The sequence below is a fragment of the Hippoglossus stenolepis genome, chromosome 14, assembly GCF_022539355.2.
Source record: "Hippoglossus stenolepis isolate QCI-W04-F060 chromosome 14, HSTE1.2, whole genome shotgun sequence".
NCBI lineage: Eukaryota > Metazoa > Chordata > Actinopteri > Pleuronectiformes > Pleuronectidae > Hippoglossus > Hippoglossus stenolepis.
In genome coordinates, this window is record NC_061496.1 from 419,105 (window position 1) to 446,261 (window position 27,157).

Here is a 27,157-nt window from a genome sequence, read left to right on the forward strand (position 1 = left end):
TGGGTCTGTCAGGTTAAGTTCAGCTGGAAAACTGAAAGAGATCCTGGACATGTTGAAGTGGCTTCGTAGAACAGGCCCCTGTGAGTCTGGTCACATGACCTCAACGTAACTGAGTCATCACACAGTGATGACTCAGGTCAGATCAATTGAAGGTCACAGAGTCACTGTTATCAGACGTCTGTCAATCAATCAATCAGTCAGTATCAGACACACACAGATACAGGTCAGCATGTAGAAACAGGACAGAAGTCTGATGTTTTAATCAGTCAAATGTTGTGTGCACGTTGACGTGTGTCGGGGCCTGAACCATCACATCAAAGGATCTTGTGGGTCTCTGAAGACCCTGGTCTCGAACAGACTCCCAACAATCCACACCAGCTCCACGGATCCTCTGAGAACATGATGTCATGGTTCAAAGGAAGGGATTGGTCAGTGGGCGGAGCTTTATACTGTTTGATCTGTTATCTCCAACTTAACCTGGAGCAGGTCAGCTGTTCAGCATAAGTTACCATGGTGATTTACCCTGACAACAAGTGAACGAGCAAGTTAACCTGATAACAAATCCTGCTTCTTAGTTCAGAGCTCTGGTGTGTATGTTGATGTGTGCGGTGTGTCCCTGTCTGTCCTGCAGAGGGCACCATGGTCTGTACAGTCAGCACAGTCAGCACAGACAAAGAGAGAGAGAGTGAGAGAGGGGTGAGATTCAGGGGGCGTATGTTTTTGATTCAGTCTCGAACGAAACGAAGGAGACACTGATCTGTCTTTCATTCACTTCTCTCCTTCACTCCTGCGTCATGTGTGTATCATGTGTGTGCAGCTTCTTTCAGATCATCTCAGGTAAGAGTGATTTCATATTTATCTTCTTCTGTGGAAACTTGAAGCTGTAATTCAATCTTCCTCTTCTGCTTAATATTAATAATATTAATTATAGAAATGGATCAGTGATGTTTTTAACTCAGAGGATCTTTAGTCTCAGTGTTTCTGTTGTACCACAAACTCTTTGTTTCAAATTCATTTTATATATAGAATCGTATGTATTTAATAATACAATACAATAATATGTATAAGTTGACTTGCAAGCACGTATGAGCGGCACCTCGCCTGGTGACAGTGGGGAAGTGACGCGACAGCGCTTAGGCCACCACGTACCCGCCAACACCCCATGATCCATGATGGTGGATCACAGACTGAGATCCTGATGGTGGATCATGGATCCTGATGGTGGACTATGATCACAACAAGACTTCTTGATACACAACATGTCTCCTCACATCTTCTACCATCAGGAAGTCCTCAGTTCATCTGCTCCTTCATCTCCATCAGACATTATGTAGAAGCACTTTAAACATGAAGTTACAAACTGGTTCTTCTCATGTAGTGAATCCTGTTGTTGTGTTGATGTGTTCAGTTCCATCAGCATCTGTTGGACTTGTGTCCTGGGAGAGGATCCTCACATGTGACTCTGAGCTGAGTTAAGAGAAGAAGATGTTGCTCCTTGTTAACATCGATGAAACAAACTGGGAATATGAGACAAGTAACATGTGATTGATTCATTGATTTGATTGAAAAATAAAATGTGTCTGGCACTTTCAGTTCTAGACACTGTTCCAGCCCCAGCACCGTAATAATAATCTGAGCAATTCCAATAGGGTCCTTGCACTGTGAGTGCTCGGGCCCTAAATATGATATAATAATATGTATAAGATCAAATATTGGCCCCTATTGGCTCCTATTTCCCCCAGCAATTTCCAGTCACTACTGGTGTTCCCCAGGGTTCTGTCATGGGGCCCCTTCTGTTTGTCATCTATTTACTTCCTTTTGGCCATATCTTCCATAAATTGAACATCAATTTCCATGTGGATGACACCCAGCGCCACCTTTCCACCAAACTTACCTCCATCCTCCGTCTATTGGCCCCCTATAACTCCCATTGGCCTCGGATGGCCCCTGTCGGCCTCGGGCCTTGTCAGTTTTGCAAGTTCCTCTCACAAACCAAACCCTATTCTCTGCAGCCATTTTCTAAAGTTTGTTTATTTGTCTTTCAGCTGTTGTTGATGTTGTTGTTGTTTGTCTCATCAGCTGCGTTGCTGATGTCATCGTGGTGCGTTCAGGGTCTGCGGGTCGATGTGTTTCCCAGACAGCCTCTGTTCAGACTGGCGGAGCGTCGGCAGCTGGTTTGCTCCGTTCAGGATTGTCCAATTATGCCGCGCATCTCCTGGTCTATGCTCGAGGATCGACCTCTGACCGCCACGGTCACCACCAACACCAGCTGCTCTGTGTTGACCTTTGACCCTGTGATGATGGAGCATGAGGGTGCTCTGCTGTGCACAGTCAACTGTGGAAGAGACAGGAAGCTGATCCTAACCAACGTGCAGGTTTACTGTGAGTTCCTGCACACACACACGCACACACTTTATATATCAACATATAAGGACCAGGTGTGTAAAGTGTGTTTCTCTCTCTGTGCGGACTCCAGCCCTCCCATCAGCCCCTCTGATCCGAGGCCAGGACCACTTGAGACTGGGGGTGGAGTCCACCCTGACCTGTCAGGTGTCCGACCTTTACCCCTCAGAGCTGCTCAACCTCACCTGGTATAACGGTGACAGAGTCGTGCAGAGTGTGGTCGGAGAGCCCGGGTCCAGCTTGGTCTCGTCTGAGTACAGGTTCACTCCTCAGGACCAGGACTCGGGGGCCAACATCAGCTGCAGGGCCACGCTGAACCTTCTGAAGCTGCCACCTAAGATCCGGACCAGAGAGACCACGATCTGCCTCAACCTGCTCCGTGAGTCCTGAGTCGGAGTCCTGTGTCTTGCTCAGACCTGGATTTGGAACTGGTTCAGATGTGTTCAGATCTCAGGGATATGGTTCAGATTTTGAGAATCTGGATCAGATGAATCAAGATCTAGAGGATCTGACCTCTGAATCCTCTGCAGATGCTCCTGTCGTGACGTTGATCTCGGACTCGTTGCTGGTCATGGTCAACTCTTCGCTCACTGTCAGCTGTTCAGCGGTGGGAAACCCCGAGCCGACAATCACCTGGAGCTTCAGGACGACAGACGGTCGGTCGCTTTTGCGGGGGCGTGGCCATCAGCTCGTCGTCAAGGCGGTGAGTCTGTTTGACGCTGGACGCTACGAGTGTGAGGCCCGAAACAGTGAGGGAAACCAGACCGCTGCGGTGGACGTCACTGTTCATGGTCAGAGTGCGCTCACTTAATTATGGGGGTTTGTTGCCCCACCCCCACCTGTCACCCACTTTAACACCTGTATCCGCCCCCACAGCTCCACCCACCAACACCTCCATATCCGTGAGTCCCGGTGAGGACGTGGTGGAGGGTCAACAGGTCAACATTACCTGCCGATCAGACGGATCTCCGCCCACCACGCTGGTTCTGACGAGGGATTGGGCAGAGCTTCAGAGGACTGACCCCGCCTCATCTTCCTCACTCTCCTTCAGCCTCTCTACATCCTTGCTGCGAGACTCCGCCCACTACAAGTGTGAAGCGTCCAATCAGTACGGAGCACAGCAGGTGTCCAGCTCCATCAGGGTCAAAGGTCAGAGACAGAAACAGGAAGTAGCAAAATAAAAGTCTACCTCTTTTATTTAATGTCTGAACGTTTTAAAGGTGACATTCTCTGGTTCTTCAGCTCACCCTCTGCAGGTGGAGGTGAGTCATCAGGTCTTGGCTGCAGAGCGAGGTTCAGATCTGCTCGTCACCTGCAGAGCGTCCGGGTGTCTCCACCCCCCAACCCTCACCTGGAAGAGGGCAGAGCAGGACCGTAGCGTCCTCCAGAGGACGCAGCAGCAGGACGGTCTGTCCCCGCTCCACCTGCGGGACCTTGACCTCCAGGATCAGGGAGGCTACAGCTGTGAGGCCGAGTGTGACACCGTCATCAGGACCAGAACCATCCAGGTCCACGTCTACTGTGAGTCTGACACACCTGAGCCCAGGTGTTTGTGATTTGTTGTTATATAGATGTATGTGTATATGTGTATGTTTGTGTGTGTTTGCATATAGACAATGTTGTATATTTGTGTGTAAACAGTGAATTGTTGAGTTTATTCAGACGTGTGAGAAACAACATGAGATTTTTTTTGACAGTCTTCAGAGGTCAAAGGTCAAAGGTCAAAGTTTAGTTCTGTTTAGTTCTAAGAGAGACAGGATGTTTCCTCCCACACACACACACACACACACACACACACACACACACACACACTGAGAACTTTAAAACACTGGATCCTCCCACAGCTCAGAGACAGAAACAGAAGGAGTCAGTGTTGAATTATCAGCTGCTGACAGTAACACAAACTGATGTTTACTTCTTTAGTCCATAAACTAACCTATAAACTAACCCATGTATTTATTATCGATCTGATCAGTTATTAACCTGCTGATGTTCATCTGGTTACAGTTTAACCCCGGACCTCCTGTAGGGGGCGCTGTAGGGTGTCTGGAGCCAACTTCATTCATTAACGTGTTATAAATAACTATGGTGAATATATCGTGGACTCAGAGTTCTGATTCAGGGGCCGGTCTTCGACGGTTAAATGAGACATCCGCTCTACGAAAGATTTCCTGTTAACCTCAGCTCGGCCGCCCGCACGCTCGTCACTTTTTCTTGCTCCAGTCAAAGGTTAAGAACATGATTGTTCGGATCTATGAGGTGAAATAAGATTTGTGAATAACAGTTGTACAAATGAAGTTGGATTTGATTGATCTTGACCTCAGGCAGATCCACCTGAGCCGATGAAAAGCTCTTGTCACGCTGCTGTGACGGCGTCAGTCGTGGCCTCAGAAGGAGGCGGCTCCTGAATCAACCACAGCTCATGATGATTTATTCCAGTGACCTTTGACCTCATGAGTCTTCACTGACAAACACTGACTTCCTGTCCCAGTTCCCTGAGAATTCTGTGTTTTAAGAGTAAAGGTTTTTGAATCTTAAACCTGACGGGTGATTTGTAGCTCTGTTTCATCCTCTGCAGCGTTTCCATCTGATCCGGTTCTGATGAATCCTGGTCCCATCCTGTTGGGTCAGCAGGCCGTCCTTCGCTGTGATGTCATTAATGTCTTTTCAACCAATCCCATGAGGATCCACTGGCTGTTGGGGAAAACTGCTCTGATGTCAGAGTCCTTTGGGTTCTACGGTTCTTTACAGAACGTCTCATCTGTTCTTCATCACCTGGTGGAGGCGGAGCAGCAGGTTGTGACCTGCAGAGCGGAGCTGCTGACTGATGACAGTGACCTGTGGCGGTCCAGGAGGACGAGTGTCCGTCTGCAAGTCCACTGTGAGACTGAGGAAACCTGTAAAACTGTAGAACATGTAGACCTGTAGGGCCTGTTAACCTGTAGGAGTAATAGACCTGTAGAACCTGTAAACCTGTAGAACCCCTAGACCTGTAAACGTTTAGAACCTGTTGCACCTAAAGATCTGTAGATCCTGTAGACCTGTAGAAAATGTAGAACCTGTGACGGTCCAGGAGGACAAGCGTCCATCTGCAAGTCGACTGTGAGTCTAAGGAAACAAGACCTGTAAAACTGTAGGACATTTAGGACCTGTAAACCTGTAGGATCTGTAAGACATGTAGAACATGTAAACCTGTAGGACCTGTTAACCTGTAGACATGTAGAACCTGTAGGACCTGTAGACCTGTAAACCTCTAGAACCTGGAGGACCTGTAGAACAGGTAGACCTGTAGTACCTGTAGACCTGTAGATCCTGTAGATCCTGTAGACCTGTAGAAAATGTAGAACCTGTGGCGGTCCAGGAGGACGAGCGTCCGTCTGCAAGTCGACTGTGAGTCTGAGGATACAAGACCTTTAAACCTGCAGGACCTGTAGAATCTATAGACCTGTAGAACCTGTAGATCTTTAGAAAATGTAGGATCTCTAGAACCTGTAAGTCTGCAGAACTGGTAGACCAGTAGACCTGTAAAACCTGTAAAACCTGTAAAACCTTTCGACGTGTAGAACATGTAGGACCTGCAGAACCTGAAAAAAGTGTTGAACCTGAAGAACCTGTAAAAAGAACTTGGAGAACCTGTTGACCTGTACAACATTTAGGACCTGCCTGTAGAATATATAGAACAGTAGAATCTGTAGGCCTGCAGAACCTTTAGACCTGTCAAACATGTAGACCTGTAGAAAATGTAGAATCTGTATGTGGCAAGAGATGTTGCCACTGGGGTCTCACAAACACAGCCATACAACAAGCACCCACTACTTAACATTATTATGGAAGTCTGTCTCCTCTTCAGTTGGTTAATACGTAGTAATCAGCTAACAGCCCTCAGCTGCACTGGTTACTCCCCTGGTACAGCTGGAGGTGCCCTCTAGAACCTGTAGAACCTGTAGGAGATTCTACCATATGGAACCTTTAACTCAGCATAGGAGGATCATTTAGTCGTAACTTCTCAGTTCAAATGGATCAGATCAGGTTTTGTTAAACCCAGATTCAGGTTTAAGTTCTGTTAAGTTCTGGTCTGTTGGTGTTGCAGACGCTCCGAGGAGAACCTCCATCTCTGTGAGTCCCGGGGGGGACGTGGTGGAGGGTCAACAGGTGAACATTACCTGCAGCTCCGACGGAGCTCCGCCCAGCACGCTGGTGCTGAGGAGGGATGGGGCGGAGCTTCAGAGAATGGATGCTGCCTCCTCATCCTCGCTCTTCCTCAGCCTGTCTTCTGCCTTGCTGGAAGACTCCGCCTACTACCAGTGTGAAGCGTCCAATCCGTACGGAGCACAGCTGGTGTCCAGCTCTGTCAGGGTCAAAGGTCAGTTTTTGCTCTGAGTTGTGTCTACAGGCTCCTGTTTTAACCTGAGAGTCAAAACATGAAACAGAATCAAAGATGGCGGATGTTCCGTTTTTCTCTCTGCTCCTCGTTTCATCAGCGTCTCCCTGACGACAGAAACGACTCAGATCTGAACCGTTTAAACGTCAAATATTAAAACTATAAAACTGAAACAATAAAAGAAATGACCAGATTCTTGTATCAGGCGTTGATGTGAAGGTCAAAGGTCAAACAGAAGGTCAACAGGTTTATCTCAGCAGGCGTCACCAACACCTGGCACATTTATGAAATCACGACTTGTCTGCAGCCAATCAGGGCTCAGTATGAAATATATGATACATACACTGTCTAATCACATGACTTCCTCTGATCTCTGGTGATTCAGCTTCTCCCAGAAACACAACAGTCCTCGTCCTGCCGTCCACTGTCGTCCACGAGGGGCAAAACGTCACCGTCTGCTGTCAAACTATCAGCTTCCCTCCGTCGGCCATGACTCTGAGGAAACTGACCAATGGGATGGAGCTATTTTCCCTCAATGGCACCTTCCTATTGGTCAACGTCACGGCCAGAGACTCTGGATTGTACCAGGTCAACGTGACCAACGACCTCGGATACCAGGTCAAAGTTTTCAGCATCAGTGTCAGAGGTTAGTACAGACTGGTTCAGACCAGTACAGACCAGTTTAGACCAGTTTAGACCAGTTCAGACCAGTTCAGACCAGTACAGACTAGTACAGACTGGTTCAGACCCGTACAGACAGGTTCAAACAAGTTCAGACCAGTCCAGACCACTCCAGACCAGTACAGTACAGTTCAGCGCAGTTCAGACCACTACAGACCAGGAGAGTACAGTTCAGAGCAGTCCAGACCACTCCACACCAGTACAGACTAGTACAGACTAGTTCAGACCCGTACAGACAGGGTCAGACAAGTTCAGATCAGTCCAGACCAGTCCAGACCAGTCCAGACCACTCCAGACCAGTACAGTACATTTCAGAGCAGCTCAGACCACTCCAGTACAGTACAGTTCAGAGCAGTTCAGACCACTACAGACCAGTACAGTTCAGAGCAGTTCAGACCACTCCAGACCAGTACAGTACAGTTCAGAGCAGTTCAGACCACTACAGACCAGTACAGTACAGTTCAGAGCAGTTCAGACCACTACAGACCAGTACAGTACAGTTCAGAGCAGTTCAGACCACTCCAGACCAGTACAGTACAGTTCAGAGCAGTTCAGACCACTACAGACCAGGGGTCTCATTTATAACCTTTGTGTACGCCCAAAACGGGGTCTGAAACGTGAGTACGCCACTTCTCACGCAAACGTTGGGATTTGTAAAAACAAACTCTGACTCATGCGTACGAACGTTTTGGAGACGGGAAAGTGGCGACGCAGACGTGAGGTGGTGAACTCTAACCCGACAAAACTGTTCCACACGAACCTTCAATTGAAAAATATATAAAACTACAGCAAATTGCGTTCAGATAATAATAAACAGCGGAGTTACAGAGCCGAGTCATTAACAGTTTTTAATAATATCTTCTAACACTGCAGTGAACGTGGCTGTTCCATCAGGCGCACAGAGCGACCTGGAGATCACTGACAAGAGAAACTGTTCACTTTCCAAACAATATCCCAGAGGAGGTGAGGATCCACTGATGTGAGGGAATTGGTCCGGTGCTCTAAATAAATAAATTCTGCCGTGACACTGGAGCGTGATGCTGCGTGATGCTGCGTGATGCTGCGTGATGCTGCGTGATGGATGCAGGTGAATGGAAGGAGGAGGAGGAAACGAGGGTTCAGCGATGACTGATCAGCTGATCTAGATTCTATAGATCTGTGATCTCTGAGCTGAACTGAGTCCAGTATTAGATCGACTGACGGAACCGAACCATCCCAGGACAAACACAAGCTTATAAATATAATTCTTCTAAATTCTATAGATTGAGGACATCACAGCTGTCTCTGAATTTAATAATCCTGCAGTTTTGGATGATTAAAACATGAACAGGAGATTCAACAAGTTCCCTCACATTCTGACAGTGTGTTTTTCTGCCTCCACCTTTGATTTGGATCTTTTCTTATTTCCGGCTCGGTTCTTTCTATCGTCTTCACTCTCACTCGCTGTGTTAACAGCAGCAGCAGAGTATCAGGGTATTTTATTTATTAGTGACATCACTGCTGTCCCATAAAATGTCTCTTCACCCCCACCTCACTAACAAACACCTCATGTCAGTGTCAGAAAGTTTCACTTCCTCTTCTCATCGCTTGATGCCGTGACTCCGTCAGGACTCACGGTGGAAACCCATTGGTCAGCAGCATAATTTAATATTCATGATGTGCTTTGCATTGACCATTTATGGTTGAAATGGGCGTGTAGAGGGCGGAGTAAGAGGCAGATCCGTTTTTATAAATAGGAATTTTCTTTTTTACGTACGCCATTTCCGGCTTTTGTGTGCACGCTTTTAGAATGAATCCCACGCACTGTTTTATAAATGAGACCCCAGTTCAGTTGTTGTTTTAAGTTGTTTTCTCGTCAGCAGAGAGAAGCAGTGATCTTCATCCTCGTCTCAGTGTCGTCATCGTCACGGTCGTGATATTCGCTGCAGCTGCTGTTTCTCTGCTGCTCGACTTCCTGAGGAGATTCAGGAAGAGAGGTTTCTATTCGCTGAGCCGCTCGGCTCCGCCCTCCGCCTGAGGCTGCAGCCCCCCTGCTGGCTTCAACGTCTCTCTACAACACGACGCTTCTGATACGTCAAACTGTCTCCTGACGTTATCACATGTTCAAATGTTCCAGTCTGACACATGGGGCATCGTGTTCAGTGTTCAGTGTTCAGTGTTCACATGTTCAGTGTTCACGTGTTCAGTGTTCACGTGTTCAGTGTTCACGTGTTCACGTGTTCAGTGTTCACGTGTTCAGTGTCTACGTGTTCAGTGTTCAGTGTTCAGTGTTCAGTGTTACGTGTTCACGTGTTCAGTGTTCAGTGTTAGTGTTCAGTGTTCAGTGTTCACGTGTTCAGTGTTCACGTGTTCAGTGTTCAGTGTTCAGTGTGCACGTGTTCAGTGTTCACGTGTTCAGTGTTCACGTGTTCAGTGTTCAGTGTTCACATGTCAGTGTGTCGTTATGTTCAGTGTCTTCACGTGTTCAGTGTTCATGTTCTGTTCGGTGCATGTTCACATGTTCACGTGTTCAGTGTTCAGTGTTCAGTGTTCACGTGTTCAGTGTTCAGTGTTCAGTGTTCACATGTTCACGTGTTCAGTGTTCAGTGTTCAGTGTTCACGTGTTCAGTGTTCACATGTTCACGTGTTCACGTGTTCAGTGTTCACGTGTTCAGTGTTCACGTGTTCAGTGTTCATGTGTTCACGTATGTTTTCCTGTGTGTGTGTTCACGTGTTAAAAACATGAACTTTAATAATTATCATAACAGAGTCAGGTTCGATTCCCGACAGTTTACTTCATAAAGAGTTTTCTCTGTTTCCTGCTGTGACTCATGTACTGATGTAGTTTTATGTTTGTTCATCATCTGTAAAGATGTTTGTTGTATGACGCCCACTCGTTATCACGCTAATTAGTTAGTCAAGCTTGCGTCGGCAGAGTTTGATTTTTATGTCTCACACATGTTCAACTGTGAGGTAAACATACATGTAACATGTCTCTTTATTTGAACGGTTGTCCTTTTCTCAGCTGTTTCCCACATAGTGTCGACACTGTTGTAGCTCCACCTTGTGGCTGTGTTAGGATTAACTGTAACTTAAAGGTTCAGTGTGTAGAATGTAGTGACATCTTTTGTTGAAGGGTCATGCCCCCACACACACACACACAAACACACACCCTGTGGAGAACCTGTGGTAGCTTCAGTCGTCATAAAAACTTTAAAAAACATGGCTGCTGCAGTAGAGAGGACCTGCTCCTGATGTAAATATAAAGTGTAAAACAACAATTTGTATAATTTAGATGAAACAAACCAGTGAAAACATTACTAGGATTATTTTATATTTCTAACAATAGATCCTTTCACCTAAATCTTACACACTGGACCTTTAAGTTAAACGTGTTTTAAACAGCTCACTACATGTTAAAGTCTGTATTATATTTTATTTGTTATTTTCATTCAGAAACCACACACACACACAGACACACACACGTTTCTCCCACTGGAACTTTTATATGTGATTTGAACACTTCAGTGTCAGCGAATGTCCTTTTTTACGTGTGTTTGTGTGTGTTTGTGTGTGTTTGTGTGTGTTTGTGTGTGTTCACGTGTGTTCACGTGTGTATATTAACACACTAAACAATCAGCCTGAAATAAAAACAGTTTTTATGAAGTGAAATCGAATAAAAAAGAGATATATTTTGAAAATGTAGTTCACAACTCACATGTATGTTAATATGAACATATAACATGAATTTTACATGTATGTTATATATACCAGACTGTGAGAGTCTGATTCTCTTCATTTCCATGACAATGGACTGAAGAGCCAATGAGCTTTGTGTTAGAGAGGACCCACCCCCACACACACACACACACTGAATTAATTTGTTCAGCTTGTTCAACAGTTTAACTACTGACACTGTGCCAGGAAATAGACAGATCCCTCTGCTCCAGTTTCACATCAACCTGCTGCAAAATGTTTCTGTTCAGTTGTGTCTGTTTGTGTTTTACTGGTTGTTTTGTGTTGTTGTTGTGTTTTGTTATTGTCACAACAGGTCGACACACAATTGAATCAAAGTTTATTTGTTCTGCATTGAATGACAACAAATGTTATCTCAAGGCTCTTTACGTGGTTTTACAGAGAAACACAACAGACACACAACAGAAACAACAGACACACAACGAGTCAACACTTGGTGACCCCCCCCCCCCTCACTCCTACAGCCCACTCTGAGCTGCTGAGCCTGTGTGGCCTCTGACCTCTGTTGTGTAAAAGCAGTGGAAGTGTTCTGCTGCGTCTTGTCATTTTAATCTGAAGGTATTTCCTGTCGTCAGCAGCAGCTCCACAACCACATGATCCTGGTCCTGGTTCTGGATCCTCGGTTTACATCTGTTTGAACGAGGTTCGTAGAACTGAAAACTATGAATTAAACCTGAAGTTACCTGATAACAACAAATCCTGCTTCATGGGACAGACCTCAGGTCTCAGGTCGATACAAAATTCAATTGAATTTTTGTTTGTTTTTCATTGAATGACAACAGACATTATCTCAAGGCTCTTTACAGAATGTGGTTACAGAGAAACACAACAGACAAACAGAAACAGCCGACACACAACAGAAACACATAAAAAACAACAGACACAAAACAGACAATGAACCAACACTTTGTAACCCCCCCCCTCCTGTGCCTGGGAGACCCTCCCAACAGATTCAGCTGAAACTACGTCCACGTGTTGCTAACGTGTTGCTAACGTGTTGTGTGTTTCTGTGGGTCCATCTGGTGTTTTTCAGCTGTCGCTGAGATGCTGAGCCTGTGTGACCTCTGACCTCTGTTGTGTAAAAGCAGTGGAAGTGTTCTGCTGCGTCTTGTCGTTTTAATCTGAAGGTATTTCCTGTCGTCAGCAGCAGCTCCACAACCACATGATCCTGATCCAGTTTACATCTGATCCACAGTCAGGAGGAGCCACAAAGCAGGTTCTGATACTGGTTCTGGTCCGGGTTCTGGAGAGTTGCCAGTAAAAGGCAGACTAATAACCAGAACTTTGTGTAAAAGCCAATAATAATCTGGATCTGAATTTGGATCTGAATCTGGATCTGGATCTGGTCTGTAACAAATATAAATCTCCAGCCGGACGAAGGTTTGATGAGATTAAAATCCCATGAAAACACACACATACGTTTGATTGACGGCTTCCGCCTAACATGGTGTTGTCATGGTAACCTGCATCATGAATTTACAAGGTCACAATGTGAAGAAACAACAGTGACACCTGCAGGTCGGTTCAGTTACAGTCACATTTGTTATTTAAATATTACAAATAAAACATTGTTTCTCACTTTTCACTCTTTTGCCGTCGCTCGGCTTTACTCTCCTCTGATTGGTCAGTTGAGCTGTTGATTCTCTCAGGTCAGTTACCATGGTGATTTACCAGCTGATTAAACCTGAAGTTACCTGAATAACCCATAGACTGTATGTTTACTGACTGCTCCCCCTGCTGGTCACACAGTGCTCTGACTCCCCCTGCTGGTCACACAGTGCTCTGACTCCCCCTGCTGGTCACACAGAGCTCTGGCTCCAGTTTCCCAGTTTCAGTTTATGTTTAACAGTTTTTTATTGGTGTTATTTGGGTAATCAATACAATTATACAATTACACATCACAAATCTAATGGTTATACCCCTACCCACAATAAGACCCACCCACCCCCAGCCAGCCTACCCCATGCAGCAGAAGTACATACATTAAGACAGAATCTAGAATGTATATGTATATATATATACACATATATACAGGAATATTGAATTATTACAGTACAATTACATACAACAATGCTGCCAGACAAAGCAAAAAAAAAGAAAGAAAGAAAGAAAATAAAGAAAATAAAGAAATTTTTTTTAAAAAATTAAAAAAATAAAAAAAAAAAAGAAGGGGGGAGAGAGGGGAGGGGGGGGGGATGGTTGCCATCTAATCGTTCTCTTGTAGTGGGCTTCGTATGCTCTCATAGTACGACAAGAAAGGGGTCCAGGTTCTCTCAAAGCTCTGCATGGAACCTTTCAGAGTATATCTGATTTTCTCCAGTTTCAAGAAAGACATGGTGTCTCTAATCCATCTGCTGAATGTGGGTGGTGTTTGTTCCTTCCATAAGAGTAGTATCAGACGTCTGGCAAGCAGAGAGGTGAAAGCTATGACAACATGGGCCCTGCCCTTAAGAGGACGAGCTTCATCAGTAAAGCCAAAAATGGCACATAATGGGTTTGGAGGGATGACCACACCAAACATTTTAGAGTAAGCATGAAAGATGTCTGCCCAAAATGTTCTGAGGAAAGGGCAGGACCAGAACATATGTATGTGATCAGCTGGTTGACTTTTACAGCGGGGACAAGAGGGGTCAACATCAGGGGAAATCTTGGCAAGTTTAGCCCTGGTCCAGTGAACTCTCAGGAGGACTTTAAGTTGAATTAAGCTATGTGTAGCGCATGGGGATGATGTGTGTACTAAGTTTAGCGCAGCCTCCCACTGATCCTCTCTCATTACTTCCCCTAGGTCTTCTTCCCAGAGTGTTCTAGTTTCTTGCAGTGACTGGGGGGAGATGTTGCAGATTTGCTTGTAAAGGACTGAAATTAAGTCTTTACGGTGCGGAGACAAAGTGAGAAGATTGTCAGTTGCGTTATCTGATGGTAAATTTGGAAATGAGGCAATGTTTTTCTGCACAAAATGTCTTACTTGGAGATATCTAAAAAAAATTGATTTTGGCAGGTCAAACTTCTCAGAGAGTTGTGCAAATGATCCAAATTTGCCCTGAAAAAAGAGGCTAAGTGTGGAAGTAATGCCTTTTGCCATCCAGATTTTAAAAGCTGAGTCCAAGGTAGAGGGCGGGAAATTGTAATTATTGACAATTGGGGAGTGAATTGACATTGTAGACAGGTTGAAATGTCTTTTAAACTGTGACCAGATTCCAACTGAGTTAAGGACAATTGGGTTGGAGAAAAATCGGGTATGTGGGGTCGGAGGGGACGGAGCGCATAAGACAGAGCGCAAATGGACCGGGCTGCCTGTGCACTCAAGATGTATCCAGGCCTCACCGCTGTCAGATTGATAGTCCTTCATCCAGAACAAAATTTTCTGGATATTACAGGACCAATAATAATACATAAAATTGGGCAAAGCCAAGCCAGCAAGCCCTTTGGGTCTTTCAAGCGATTGCCTTTTAATCCTGTGTGATTTACCATTCCAGATGAAGGATGCTATGCATCGGTCCAAAGTTTTAAAAAAAAATTTCCTTATCAAGATGGGAATGTTTTGGAAGAGGTAAAGAAATTTTGGTAGCACAATCATTTTAATTAGGTTAACTCGGCCGACTAAGGAGAGTGGCAGGCTGGACCATCTCACCATATCCTGTTTACACTTTTCCAAGAGCACCCCAAAGTTCTTTATAAATAGCAGTGGAAAAGAGGGCGTGATTTCTACTCCAAGGTACTTAAATCCCTTCTTAACTACTTTGAATGGGAAATGTGATGGGGAAATTTGAGAGGCCGCCTGATTGAGAGGGAACATTTCACTCTTCTGGAGATTAATTTTGTAGCCAGATATTTTCCCAAACTGATTTAGAGTCTTGACAATTGAGGGAACTGCAGTTATAGGGTTAGATGTATATAATAGCAAGTCATCTGCATAGAGGGATAACTTGTGAGTAAGTCCACCTCGCACTATGCCTGAAAACTCATCCGATTGCCTAAGGGCAATGGCTAGCGGCTCTATTGCAATGGCGAAGAGGAGGGGCGACAGGGGACCCCAGTTTCAGTTTAAACTTAAATTTCTGTTATTCATATAAATATAATAATAATAAAACAACATGGCTGCCTCGTCCCATAAAACAGGATGTTACATAGCTTCTATAGTTAGTCAGACGTTAGTCAGTAGTTCATCAGTACTTATTCAGTAGTTAGTTAGTCAGTAGTTAGTCAGTAGCATATGCAGTAACATCAGCTGTTTGAGAAACCGGAAATGTTTTCCAAGGCCCTTATTGTGAAACGTGAGTGAACCGGAAGTTGGCAGTTAGCTTGCTGTAGCTAGGTACAGCAGTGTGTGTGTGTGTGTGTGTATGTGTGTCCAGGTGCTAACATGTTACCTTTATCTGTAAAAGACGACGAGTACAAACCCGCTAAGTTGAACCTGCTGGTGAAGCTGTCAGGATGGTTCAGGTAAACTCAACCTGCTAACCTGCTAACCTGCTAACTCTGCTAACTCTGCTAACTCTGCTGACGCTACAGCCACCGTTAGCCTGATGCTAGCCGGCTAGCCTCGGTCAGTCCGTGGATCAGTGAAATGATGGTGTCGGTGGTGACTGTCGGTCAGTGACGGGGTGAAGTGTGACTGTGGCGGGGCTCAGGTCCCGCTGAGTCCCGGTGAGTCCCGGTGTGTGTCCCGGGCTCAGGCTGACGGAGCTCTGTCGTTTCAGGTCGATCCTGGCGGATAAAACCTCCAGGAACCTGTTCGCCTTCCTCTGCCTCAACCTGTCCTTCGCCTTCGTGGAGCTCTCATACGGCATCTGGAGCAACAGGTAGGCCGCCAGAGGCGAGGGCTGCCCGGCGTGAGGCCGCAGGTCCTCGGGAAGTGCCACGTATGTGTTAGTGGGACTGTGTGCGTTGTGTCTGACGTGGGTCGTGTCTGACGTGTGTGTTGTTTGTATCTCATGTGTTTTGTGTCTGATGTGTGTGTTGTGTGTATCTGATGTGTTTTGTGTCTCACTTGTGTGTTGTGTGTATCTGATGTGTTTTGTGTCTGACGTGTGTGGTGTGTGTATCTGATGTGTTGTGTGTATCTGATGTGTTTTGTGTCTGACGTGTGTGGTGTGTGTCTTCAGTTTAGGTCTGATCTCAGACTCCTTCCACATGTTCTTCGACTGCACGGCTCTGCTCGCAGGTCTCGCAGCGTCCGTCATTTCCAGGTGGAGATGTAACGACAACTTCTCCTACGGGTCAGACACAACATAGTTACACAACACAGACACACTAAAACATCTCCAGGTGGAGATGTAACGACAACTTCTCCAACGGGTCAGACACACAGACACAGCATTGACTGTGTTGTGTGTCTCTGTGCGTTACAGTTATGTCAGAGCTGAGGTGTTAGCCGGCTTCGTCAACGGACTCTTCCTCATCTTCACAGCGTTTTTCATCTTCTCTGAGGGAGTGGAGGTAACACACACACAGACACACACATATACACACACACACACACACACACACACACACACACAGAGACACACACAGAGACACACACAAACTCAGTTTGAACCTGTCTGTCTGTCAGAGAGCCCTGGAACCTCCAGACGTTCATCATGACCGTTTACTTCCTGTGTCCGTCGCCGGTCTCATGGTGAACCTGGTCGGGATATTTGTGTTCCAGCACGGAGGACACGGACACTCTCATGGAGACGAAGGTAAGTGCTGGAGAACCTCACTTAGGGGAACCCAGCTCTGTGGAACCACACTGTAGAACCGTGGTTCTCTAATCTCTTAACCTCTCTCTCAGGTCACGGTCACAGTCACTCTCTGTTTAACGGCAGTCTGAATCACGGACACGGTCACGGAGGAAACAACCACCAGAGCAAAAATTCCGACTGGCATGGACATGAAGGACACGGACATGAAGGACACGGACATGAAGGACACGGACATGAAGGACACGGACATGAAGGACACGGACATGGAGGACACAGTCATGACGGTCACGGACACAGTCATGAGGAACCACACTGTCACAGTGAGTTAATACCAGGTCACAAACGGAGGTTCTTCTCTAGTGTGTGTGTGTGTGTGTGTGTGTGTGTGTGTGTGTGTGTGTGTGTGTGTGTGTGTGTGTGTGTGTGTGTGTGTGTGTGTGTGTGTGTGTGTGTGTGTGTGTGTGTGTGTGTCGTTTAAAGTTCAATCCATATACTTACGACAACAAAACAAAACCCGTTCCGGGTTTTACTGTGAATCTTCATAAAGCAACAATTCAGGAAAGTAAAGAGAAGCGTCCGTGTCGCTTTAATAACAAAGGTCATGTGTACAACTTGTTCAGGACACGGCCCCGTTGAGGTCGGTCTGTGGTTTCTGTTCGAGATTTGTTAGAGACCTAATATTCATTGTCACAATCGTCCATGATGATGATGATGTTGTTCTTTCTTTCAGACGAACTGCAGCACACACTGGGGAGCGGCTCCAGTAAACAGATCCTGCAGGGTGAGAGACACACACACACACACACACACACACACACACACACACACACACACACACACACACTATGATGGAGGGGGGGTGAAGTGTTTGAGTCCACAAAACACTTTTGGAGTTTCAGGTGTAAACAGTGTTGCAGCAGAATCCAACACAACTGAAGTCGATAGTGACCAAAGCTTCAGACGTACTTGTTAACCAGTGGTATCAGTCACATGTCAGTCACATGTCAGTCACATGTCAGTCAGTAGTGACCAGTAGGCGGAGTCACATTCAGCTTAATCCTTCCCGTTATCGGCCGTTGCCTGTGGAGAATTAAGTTGAACGAGGGACTAAACTACCTCGACTTTCTCTCACACACACACAGACTCACACATACAATATATTCATTAAATTCATATGTTACATATATAAAGTTGAGCTGCAGCGTAAGTTGTCATGGCAGCAGACCTCGGGTTAAACCTAACCTCCCCAGTACCGGTTAACCACAAAGTTACTCCTGAACTGACCCTGATAAGCCAGTAACCTCGCTTCGTAGAACAGGCCCCAAGTCACATGATCACATGTTGATGTCACGGTGGGAACAGGTCCGTTTTCCGTACATTCAGTTTCTACAACTTTATTTAGAAACTTAAGATGACAGAACCACAGTACATTGGTTTTCTTCACACTAAAATAAAAATGATGTAACTTGACTGTGCCAACGGGGGGCGCTCATACACCACACAGTGAAAACCACATATCACATTCACATGTTTCTCATCTGATGTTTTTCAACTGAAGAAAAATCTGGGTTTTTCAACTGAAAATAAAAAGAATCTCACAATAAAATCAGATGCAACTGAGCATCTCTGTGTGTGTGTGTGTGTGTGTGTGTGTGTGTGTGTGTGTGTGTGTGTGTGTGTGTGTGTGTGTGTGTGTGTGTGTGTGTGTGTGTGTGTGTGTGTGTGTGTGTGTGTTTTTTGCAGGCGTTCTGCTGCACATCATCGCTGACACTCTGGGCAGCATTGGTGTGATCATCTCTGCTCTGCTGATGCAGAAATACAACCTGATGATCGCTGATCCCATCTGCTCCATGTTGATCTCCATCCTAATCGGAGTCAGGTGACCACCACAAATATATATATATACATATGAAAAATAATTCATACTTGGTCTCACACACAGCATCATAACCTCACACACACTATGTTACCTCTGTGTGAGAGAATGATTAAAAAGGGTTAGTTTGACCAAAAGGAGAAAAAAATCCCATCAATCACATTTTATTTGTATTGTCTCATATTCCCAGTTTGTCTCATAGACGTTAACAAGGAGCAACTTCCTCTGTTCTTCACTCAACTAGAGTCAAATAGAAACTTAGTGATCAGTGAATAAAGCTCAGTCCCATGTGAGGATCCTCTCCCAGGACACAAGTCCAACAGATGCTGATGGACCTGAACACATCAACACAACAGGATTAGTGACTAGAACCTCATAAAGAACCTTAAACTCCTGTCAGTGACCAGAACCAGTAGAACATCGGAAACCTTTTTATTATCCAATACTTGAATCAACTTAAGGATCCTAAAACAATTTCACTGACCATTAGAACTTCTTAAACAACAAAAGGACCAAACAGATTAAAAAGGACCTTTGGAACCCTTTAGCTAAACGCTCTGACGGATCATCTGTCCGGTTCCTCAGAACTGACCTTAAACCAGCGTATCAAGATAATCCATTAAAAACCTGATGCAGACAATAAAATGTTTCCAGTCGTGAAGAATGTTCCATCATTTAACGTTTCCAGTGTCTCAAACCACCGCTATGAACTGGAACCAGTCCTGGACTCGGCCTTGTGATGTAAATGCAGTGGTCAGATTTCCCAGAAGCCCTGGTGATAAATGGAATTGATGCGTGCCGATGTGGTTTTAATTGGCTGGAAGTGAACGCAGCTGCAGTGTGAGAGCATCAGCGGAGCTGTGGTCAGTGAGAGGCCTCGACGCCACCACAGGCATCAGGTTACTGCAGCTGGAAACGCTTCAGAACAAACAGTGTTTTAGAGAAACACGTCTGTACAGTTACAATGTTTGTATGTGTATATATATCTATATGTGTGTGTTGTTAGTGGTGTCAGTGTCACGTCCCTCTGATCTGACCCTCAGCGTGGTGCCCTTATTGAAGGACTCCATTGAGATCCTGATGCAGAGAACGCCTCCGTCACTGGACCACGTTCTGCCAGAGTGTTACCAAAGGGTGAGTACCGTCCCGCCCACAACAACACCTGGACCGCTGCAGGTCAGGTGTCTGTGATTTCCAATGTTCAATGACATTAACTCAACCAGTTCCTGGTGTCTTGTTGTGTTCAGGTGCAGCAGCTGCAGGGAGTGTACAACCTGCAGGATCCTCATTTCTGGACCCTGTGTACTGACGTTTACATCGGGACATTAAAGCTGCTGGTTGCCCCCAACGCTGACACCCGCTGGATCCAGAGCCAGACTCATCACATCTTCACACAGGTACCTGAACTCACTACGCATTAACACAGGCACCTTATTTTCTTATTAAGTGCATTTACAGTAGTATTTATTGTATATTTCCTGTCTTAGGTGTATTATTTACTGTAAATTTAAAGTCTTACTGATGTGTCGTCTGTCCGCAGGCCGGCGTTCGACAGCTCTACGTTCAGATTGACGTAGCGGTGATGTAGAAGCGCCGTCTTTTCTTTGAAACTGGGACCAATCACATTCAATCTGCTGCTGCAGGTGACCCCCCCCCCACACAGAGACCGGGGGTTAGTGGTAAGGGGGGTGGCACTGAGAACTGATGAACTCTACAAGCCCCTCCCCCACATTATTTTACTGTAATCCCGCCCTCAAGTGCCTTCTATATGAATCAGAGACAATCTGAGACGCCGCCCCTTCTGATATCACTGCTGGGACCACACCGCTGCCATCTCATTGGTCTGTGGTGAGTGTGATGTCACTTGTTTTTAATGTGCCAAGTCATGTGACAGTTTCTTCTTTCAACTGTAATAATAAAATGAATTCACTTTATCTGATTATTGATCTGCAGCTTCAGTTCACCTGAACAGATTAAATCTGTGATGTCACACATGTTATGACATCGTCACTATCATAATAAACTCATCGATCCATTTGATCTGATCAGAAAATGAGTGACAACCATTTTATTGATCAGTTTAACAGAGTTTAATAATACATTTATCACTTAAAACCAGTTTGTTAAATTCTGATGAAATTCAATATAAATGTTAACGTCTCAATTTAATCAAGTTTAACTGAATCAAACACATTTTTACATCAACAGTTTGTATCAGGAAAAATAAAAAGATTTCAATGTGAGGGTCCTCTGATGTGCTACAGACAAACGTGTGTGTTATGAGGTGTACGTGGAACTGTCAATCATGCGCAGGTGCTGCAGTGCATTTGGTTCTGCGTTCACTCGCAGCATGTCCACCTCCAGTGGGTGGAGTCGACCTGTGACGACCAGCGAGTGGAGGGGAGCGCCGAGGTCACATGACACCAGCTGACGTAACGTCCCCACACGAATTACCTGGTCATCGGCGCCGAGTCGGGCCACGCCCACACACACAGTGTCCTCGGTCACACCTGCAGAGAGGACATGTTAAAGGCCCATATTTTACACCTTTCTTGGATTTTATTTGAGGTATTGGTTCCCTAAGATGATATATCAGTGGTTTCAAGTGGAAAAAACTGCTGCAGTGTGTATTTCCATGTCCTCTGATCTGCCTCTTGAGCCCCTCCTCTGATTGGCTGACTGCACTTGAGTGACACGCGACCAGCCCTAACCCTGTGGTTAGCCTGTGGTAGCTAACAAGCTGCTAGCTTAGCAACATGTCTGCTTGGTGTCGCGTTCGGTGTGGGGCTGGTACCGGCTGGGTGGGGCTGAGAGACGAGTGGATCCCGTATGACTCATGCGGGGGAGGAAGGACGACACGAGACGTTTCGATAACACATTTCTGAGAATGAACTGAGGGAAAAGTCCGGAGTGACTGTTTTCATACTCTGAGGCCCCCTACTGGCCCCTTCAAGTCATTACAGATAGTAAAAGCCCAGAAAATGTATTTTACACAATATGGGCCCTTTAACAAATGCTAACAAACATTAGCTGTAATGAATTCAAATGTTAGCTTGTTAAATTGTGTTTGAAACTAAAGTACTGAAAAGCAAAAAGTTCAATAGAAACAATAAAGATTGTCTAATGCTTTTAATTTCACAAAAATCTACAAAATATTTGGATGACTCATTAATGTACGGCCATGTTTCAGCTCAGGTGTCACTCACCGATCTCCTCGCCCTCCGCCCTCCTCCTCTGGATGATCTGGATCAGCTGATCTGTGGCCTGAGCCACCGTCATGAAGCGAGGAGCCTCGTAGATTTTCTTTCCTCTGGAATCACATCAAACATTAACACCATGAAATAATCACTAATAACAATAATAATAATAATAGACTGATCCTTAATTATTTATCATTTTAAAACTTCCTGAAAACCATGAAACCAGAGGGTAACTTAAACTTAACTAACTAAACTCATCCTGGCTTAAGTGAAAAGGTCCAGCTTGAATTAGATTTAACTTCAGACTTAAGCCGTTCCACTAACACAATTCAGTCGAGTCTGATCAAGGCCCCCCCCACCCGGTCTGTACCAGGACCAGAGGTGGTTCTCGGTTGGTTCTGGTCGGGTTCTTACCTCATCAGGTTCTCAACACTCTGCTCTTTCACTTTGATATCTGTCAATCAAAACATCACAATCAGTTTAATGCTTTGCCTAAACGGCCTGTTTTATTTTGAAATCTTACACGGAAAAAGGACATCCTTTGTCGTCATGGTGACGACAAAGAAAACACAGGACTTGGGGAAATGTGTCTTCATGCCCAGAACAACATCACATGACACATGAGCCCTCCTGTGCATACATGTTGATTTAGAGAGGCAGTTTGTTAAACACTGCGATGAGCAAGGAGACAAAGTGTGTGTCTATAGTTATGAGGCCAATTTTGATTCATTACCATCATGTGAGGACATTTTGTCTGGTCCTCACAAATTCAAAAGGCTGTTTGAGGGTTGGATCAGGTTTAACCCACCCTCACCCAGCTGTGTGCGTTGTGTGTGCGTTGTGTGCGCGTGTCTCACCCAGCAGACAGAGTGTGTGAAGTCCAGCTGTTCTGTTTTTGCAGATTTTGTCGTAGAAACTCTCTGGTCTCCACGTCTCCGTCCAAAACACCAACGACACCGTCTCCCCAAAATTATACAGCTAACACACAAACACACATTTACACACAGACAGAGAGAGACACACACTGCGTAAGTATTGTCTGTCTGACAGGTGTGGGGGGTGTATATATGTCCACAGACAGCAGGGGCTGATGGGATTGATTGCACACACCGCTCATTTACATACCCCACCCCCTCATTAACATATTAACGACCTCCCAGGGGACAACTGTTAGCATTAATGCTAATCAGTGGGTGGGGCAGTTGCAGCTGGGTCCTGTTCACTGATTGGCTGGTCTGACAGGTCAGTTATTGATGAGGTCACATGACGATTCATCAGCACCTGTTTCTCTTCAGCCCTGAGCTTCGACTGTCAGGCAGCACACAAACTACACAACAGGACGTGATGTCACTTCCTGTCAACCAGGTGACGTTCAAACGTCATGTGACCTCAGAGACCTCACAGGTGGAACATGTACGACAGTTATTAAAATTGTTATTTGTTTTCATTTTGTTATTTAGGAGGAATACATTACTGAACCATGACACCTGGTGGTGGTAAGTGGCAGAAGTAAATTTGAGAGCCGATCTCATTTAATATGCGGAATTCAATCTATGTTGGTGACGAGGCTTCACGTGCACATTCAGATTCTGATTGACAGGTTCTCGTAAGAGTTAGAGAAGCTGAAACTACGAGGTCAGACGGTCTGCGTGGACACTAACAACTTAATGGATGTTAGCACAAGCGAGAACCGGCAGAAAAACACCAGGTTACAGATCCTCAACGTTTAATCATCAATTATTGTATAATATAATGTGACAGGACACTAAAGTGGATAATGGACGTTAACCTGGTGAAGGTACGGGTTCTTTGTCGCCCTCTAGCTGATTATTTTGGTTTTCAACATATAAAGTTTGGAATCAAAACTCTAATCGGCCAATCAGTATCAAACCTTTGTATCTGTAGTCATGACGATGATTTTAGACACCATCACTGACGACGTCACAGACGCTGTGACATCAGCTCTGCCTGTGAGACTAAGCTCAGGGGGAAATGTGCTCCAGGTACCTGCAGACCACAGCAGCCCACAGCGTTCATGATGGAGGCGTTGTGGATGACTTTATACGGTATCCCAGCATTCACTGCTCTCAGGACCAGGTCACTGTGGGTGGTGGCTCTGCAGAAACAAACACGTCACATGACATGTAAACAGGAAGTAGATCATCTCTGCAGTTGGTTGCTTAGTAACAGAAACTCCTCTGAAGGAGGAACAGTGATGGTGAAGAGTCAGAGCAGCGACGACGAGGTGGAACTGTTACTGACAGGAAGTGTTAGCTTTGTGTTCACCGCTGGTAGTCGAGTCAGGTGACTGATGAGAACCAATCAGGAAGAGAACGTCTGCGTCATCGTGAAGATTTATTATCAAAATAAAAGCATAGACCAAAACTTAACTTTTTGTGTAAACCAGTCAAACTAAATATTTCCCTTAATAGTTAATAACCAATAATTAACCCATTAAAACTGTAAAATACTGTATCAATTATTAATTATTTTATTACAACCTTTCATACATGTGTTTTGCAGCTGAACAAAAAATGTATACATGAAAAAATAAGGATATTTCTAAACAATCAATAAAACCTTTTAAAACATGAAGTGGATAAATGATTAAAGATCAAACCTGAAGAGGAAAAGAATAAAAACACGAACACAGAAAAAGAAGAAAAGTCCGAAACACTGTTGAGATGAGTCGACGTCTCAGAGGTGAAACCACCGATGGAAACAAACTGCTGAACTCTGTCATTAACTGAATCCTGAGGTTTGAGACTCACCCGAACGGATCGCCCACCACCAGGAAGCCCACGTTCTCCACATCAGCATCTCTCAGGATCTCATCTGCTCCCTGTTCCACCAGATCCCGGTCAGCCAGGATCAGCTGCTTCCCATAGAGCTGCTCCTGAGGATCAATCACACACACACACAGGATCAATCTCTCACACACACACACTCACACACACAGGATCAATCACACACACACAGGATCAATCTCACACACACACACACTCACACACACAGGATCAATCACACACACACAGGATCAATCTCACACACAGGATCAATCACTCACTCACACACACACACACACACACACACACACACACACACACAGGATCAATCTCTCACACACACACTCGCACACACAGGATCAATCACACGCGCACACAGGATCAATCTCTCTCTCACACACACACACAGGATCAATCACACACACAGGATCAATCACTCTCACACACACACAGGATCAATCACACGCGCACACACACACAGGATCAATCTCTCTCACACACACACACACAGGATCAATCACACACACACACACACACAGGATCAATCTCTCTCACACACACACACACAGATCAATCACACACACAGGATCAATCACTCACACACACACACACGCACACACACAGGATCAATCTCTCTCACACACACACACACACACACAGGATCAATCACACGCGCACACAGGATCAATCTCTCTCTACACACACACACACACACACACACAGGATCAATCTCTCACACACACACACACAGGATCAATCACACACACAGGATCAATCACTCACACACACACACACACACACACAGGATCAATCACGCACACACACACAGAATCAATCCTTCACACACACACACACACACAGGATCAATCTCTCTCTCACACACACACACAGGATCAATCTCTCTCACACACACACACACACACAGGATCAATCACTCACACACACACACACAGGATCAATCACACGCACACAGGATCAATCACACACACACAGACAACTCTCTCACACACACACACAGACAATCACACACACACACACACACACAGATCAATCACTCACACACACACACAGGATCAATCACACGCACACAGGATCAATCACTCACACACACACACACACACACAGGATCAATCACTCACACACACACACAGGATCAATCACACGCACACAGGATCAATCACTCACACACACACACACACAGGATCAATCACACACACACAGGATCAATCACACACACACACACACACACACACACACACACACACACACACACACACACACACACACACACACACACACACACACACACACAGGATCAATCACACGCACGCACCAGCGCCTCCTTCCCTCCGGTCAGGACCGAGGTGTAGACCTCCAGATAAACCCGGGAGCAGCTCTTCACCGCCCGCAGACCCTTCACCGTGATGTCCGCGGCGTCTCCCAGCCCCAGGCCGATCAGGTACAACATGCTGCGGCGTCCAGAGCCGCTGGCACCCCGCTGCTCCACCGGAGGAATCCGCCCTTTACCTTACTGTGTTTCTACTGTCTCGTGTTCTTCCACGGAATACGGCATGACGTAAACTCTTGATCGTTCACGACCTCTGGGGCCGCGATACGTTCTGCTCATGCGTCAACACGTTTCACCAAATTACGTTGAAAACATGACGTATTTAAAAAATATTCAGTTCTGTTCGATTCTGTGTGAAGATAAAATTACCTTAAATACTTTTTCATGAAATAACCGGACACCGTCTTTGTTTCGAAACAAAGATTATATATATATCCGCTCTCCTCTTCTCCCCATTCCCCTGCCCCAGTCGAGGCAGCCCCCCCCACACTGACTCTGGTTCTTCTCCCAGTTAAAGAGGTTTTTCTCTCCCAGTCGTCAGAGCTGCTCGTTGTTAAACTGTTAGTTTCTCACATATCATCGTCATATTGAGGGGTCGTATTCAGTAAAGAACTTTTTATTGTTATTTCTTTAAGTAACAAAGATACAAGTTGTGGGTTTAGATGATGAGATGATGTTTTTCTTTGATGACGTATTAGTGTCAACTGAGGGCACGAGATGTTGGATTTTATTTCTAATCGTTAGAATGTTATTTTGTAAGTAAAGTTGACTCTATGTAAAGTCACTTCCTGTTTCACAATTAGAAAAAAACATTAAGAAGATATATAACAAAACATCTTTCTCAGTGAAGTTACAGAAATTCAACTTTTACTGGTGTTTCTCTCTTGTCATTTTATTATCAATCAATCACATTTTATTAGTTTTGTCTCATTTTCACAAATCAGTTTGTCTCATAGATCTTAACAAGGTTCAACATCCTTTGTTCTTAACGTCATTATTATTATTGTTATTGTTTTTATTATTATTATTATTATCATTCTCATTATTATTAGTGTTATAT

At 45.2% G+C, this 27,157-nt stretch overlaps 4 protein-coding genes across 10 annotated transcripts in view; 3 read left to right on the forward strand and 1 right to left on the reverse strand.

Moving 5' to 3' along the window:
• LOC118121592 (receptor expression-enhancing protein 6) overlaps positions 1 to 27,157 on the forward strand; it is a 719,670-nt gene that overhangs the window by 406,239 nt on the left and 286,274 nt on the right. The gene's annotated exons all lie outside the window — the stretch shown is intronic.
• On the forward strand, positions 569 to 9,641 carry vcam1b (vascular cell adhesion molecule 1b). Of its 2 annotated transcripts, XM_035175783.2 has the most exons (10): positions 569 to 837; positions 2,080 to 2,382; positions 2,477 to 2,782; positions 2,934 to 3,194; positions 3,280 to 3,552; positions 3,646 to 3,924; positions 4,982 to 5,284; positions 6,494 to 6,766; positions 7,170 to 7,430; positions 9,328 to 9,641. In XM_035175783.2, exons 1-10 carry the CDS (start codon positions 795 to 797, stop codon positions 9,480 to 9,482), a joined length of 2,457 nt encoding a protein of 818 aa, XP_035031674.2. In that variant the 5' UTR covers positions 569 to 794; the 3' UTR covers positions 9,483 to 9,641. The 2 variants fall into 2 exon arrangements, with proteins under 2 accessions (XP_035031674.2, XP_035031675.2); XM_035175784.2 differs by lacking the exon at positions 7,170 to 7,430.
• On the forward strand, positions 15,464 to 20,697 carry slc30a7 (solute carrier family 30 member 7). The gene is made up of 11 exons (XM_035176714.2): positions 15,464 to 15,643; positions 15,901 to 16,002; positions 16,306 to 16,419; positions 16,552 to 16,639; positions 16,755 to 16,884; positions 16,977 to 17,207; positions 17,618 to 17,668; positions 18,631 to 18,766; positions 19,807 to 19,897; positions 20,011 to 20,160; positions 20,304 to 20,697. Exons 1-11 carry the CDS (start codon positions 15,564 to 15,566, stop codon positions 20,349 to 20,351), a joined length of 1,221 nt encoding a protein of 406 aa, XP_035032605.2. The 5' UTR covers positions 15,464 to 15,563; the 3' UTR covers positions 20,352 to 20,697.
• dph5 (diphthamide biosynthesis 5) lies at positions 20,817 to 26,535 on the reverse strand. The gene is made up of 7 exons (XM_035176715.2): positions 26,083 to 26,535; positions 24,735 to 24,859; positions 23,971 to 24,079; positions 22,821 to 22,941; positions 22,378 to 22,417; positions 21,970 to 22,073; positions 20,817 to 21,273 (listed from the first exon to the last, which is right to left on the reverse strand). Exons 1-7 carry the CDS (start codon positions 26,215 to 26,217, stop codon positions 21,041 to 21,043), a joined length of 867 nt encoding a protein of 288 aa, XP_035032606.1. The 5' UTR covers positions 26,218 to 26,535; the 3' UTR covers positions 20,817 to 21,040.

Excerpts from the sequence above, each read along its gene's own strand:
- slc30a7 (XM_035176714.2), top strand. The coding sequence starts at position 15,564 with ATGTTACCTTTATCTGTAAAAGACGACGAGTACAAACCCGCTAAGTTG. Across the intron at positions 16,885-16,976 it reads ACACTCTCATGGAGACGAAG|GTCACGGTCACAGTCACTCT; the intron begins GTAAGTGCTGGA and ends CCTCTCTCTCAG. Across the intron at positions 19,898-20,010 it reads TGCCAGAGTGTTACCAAAGG|GTGCAGCAGCTGCAGGGAGT; the intron begins GTGAGTACCGTC and ends TGTTGTGTTCAG.
- dph5 (XM_035176715.2), bottom strand. The coding sequence starts at position 26,217 with ATGTTGTACCTGATCGGCCTGGGGCTGGGAGACGCCGCGGACATCACG. Across the intron at positions 22,418-22,820 it reads TCACACACTCTGTCTGCTGG|ATATCAAAGTGAAAGAGCAG; the intron begins GTGAGACACGCG and ends TTTGATTGACAG. Across the intron at positions 22,074-22,377 it reads AGTGTTGAGAACCTGATGAG|AGGAAAGAAAATCTACGAGG; the intron begins GTAAGAACCCGA and ends ATGTGATTCCAG.
- vcam1b (XM_035175783.2), top strand. The coding sequence starts at position 795 with ATGTGTGTATCATGTGTGTGCAGCTTCTTTCAGATCATCTCAG. Across the intron at positions 838-2,079 it reads CTTCTTTCAGATCATCTCAG|CTGCGTTGCTGATGTCATCG; the intron begins GTAAGAGTGATT and ends TTGTCTCATCAG. Across the intron at positions 6,767-7,169 it reads CAGCTCTGTCAGGGTCAAAG|CTTCTCCCAGAAACACAACA; the intron begins GTCAGTTTTTGC and ends CTGGTGATTCAG.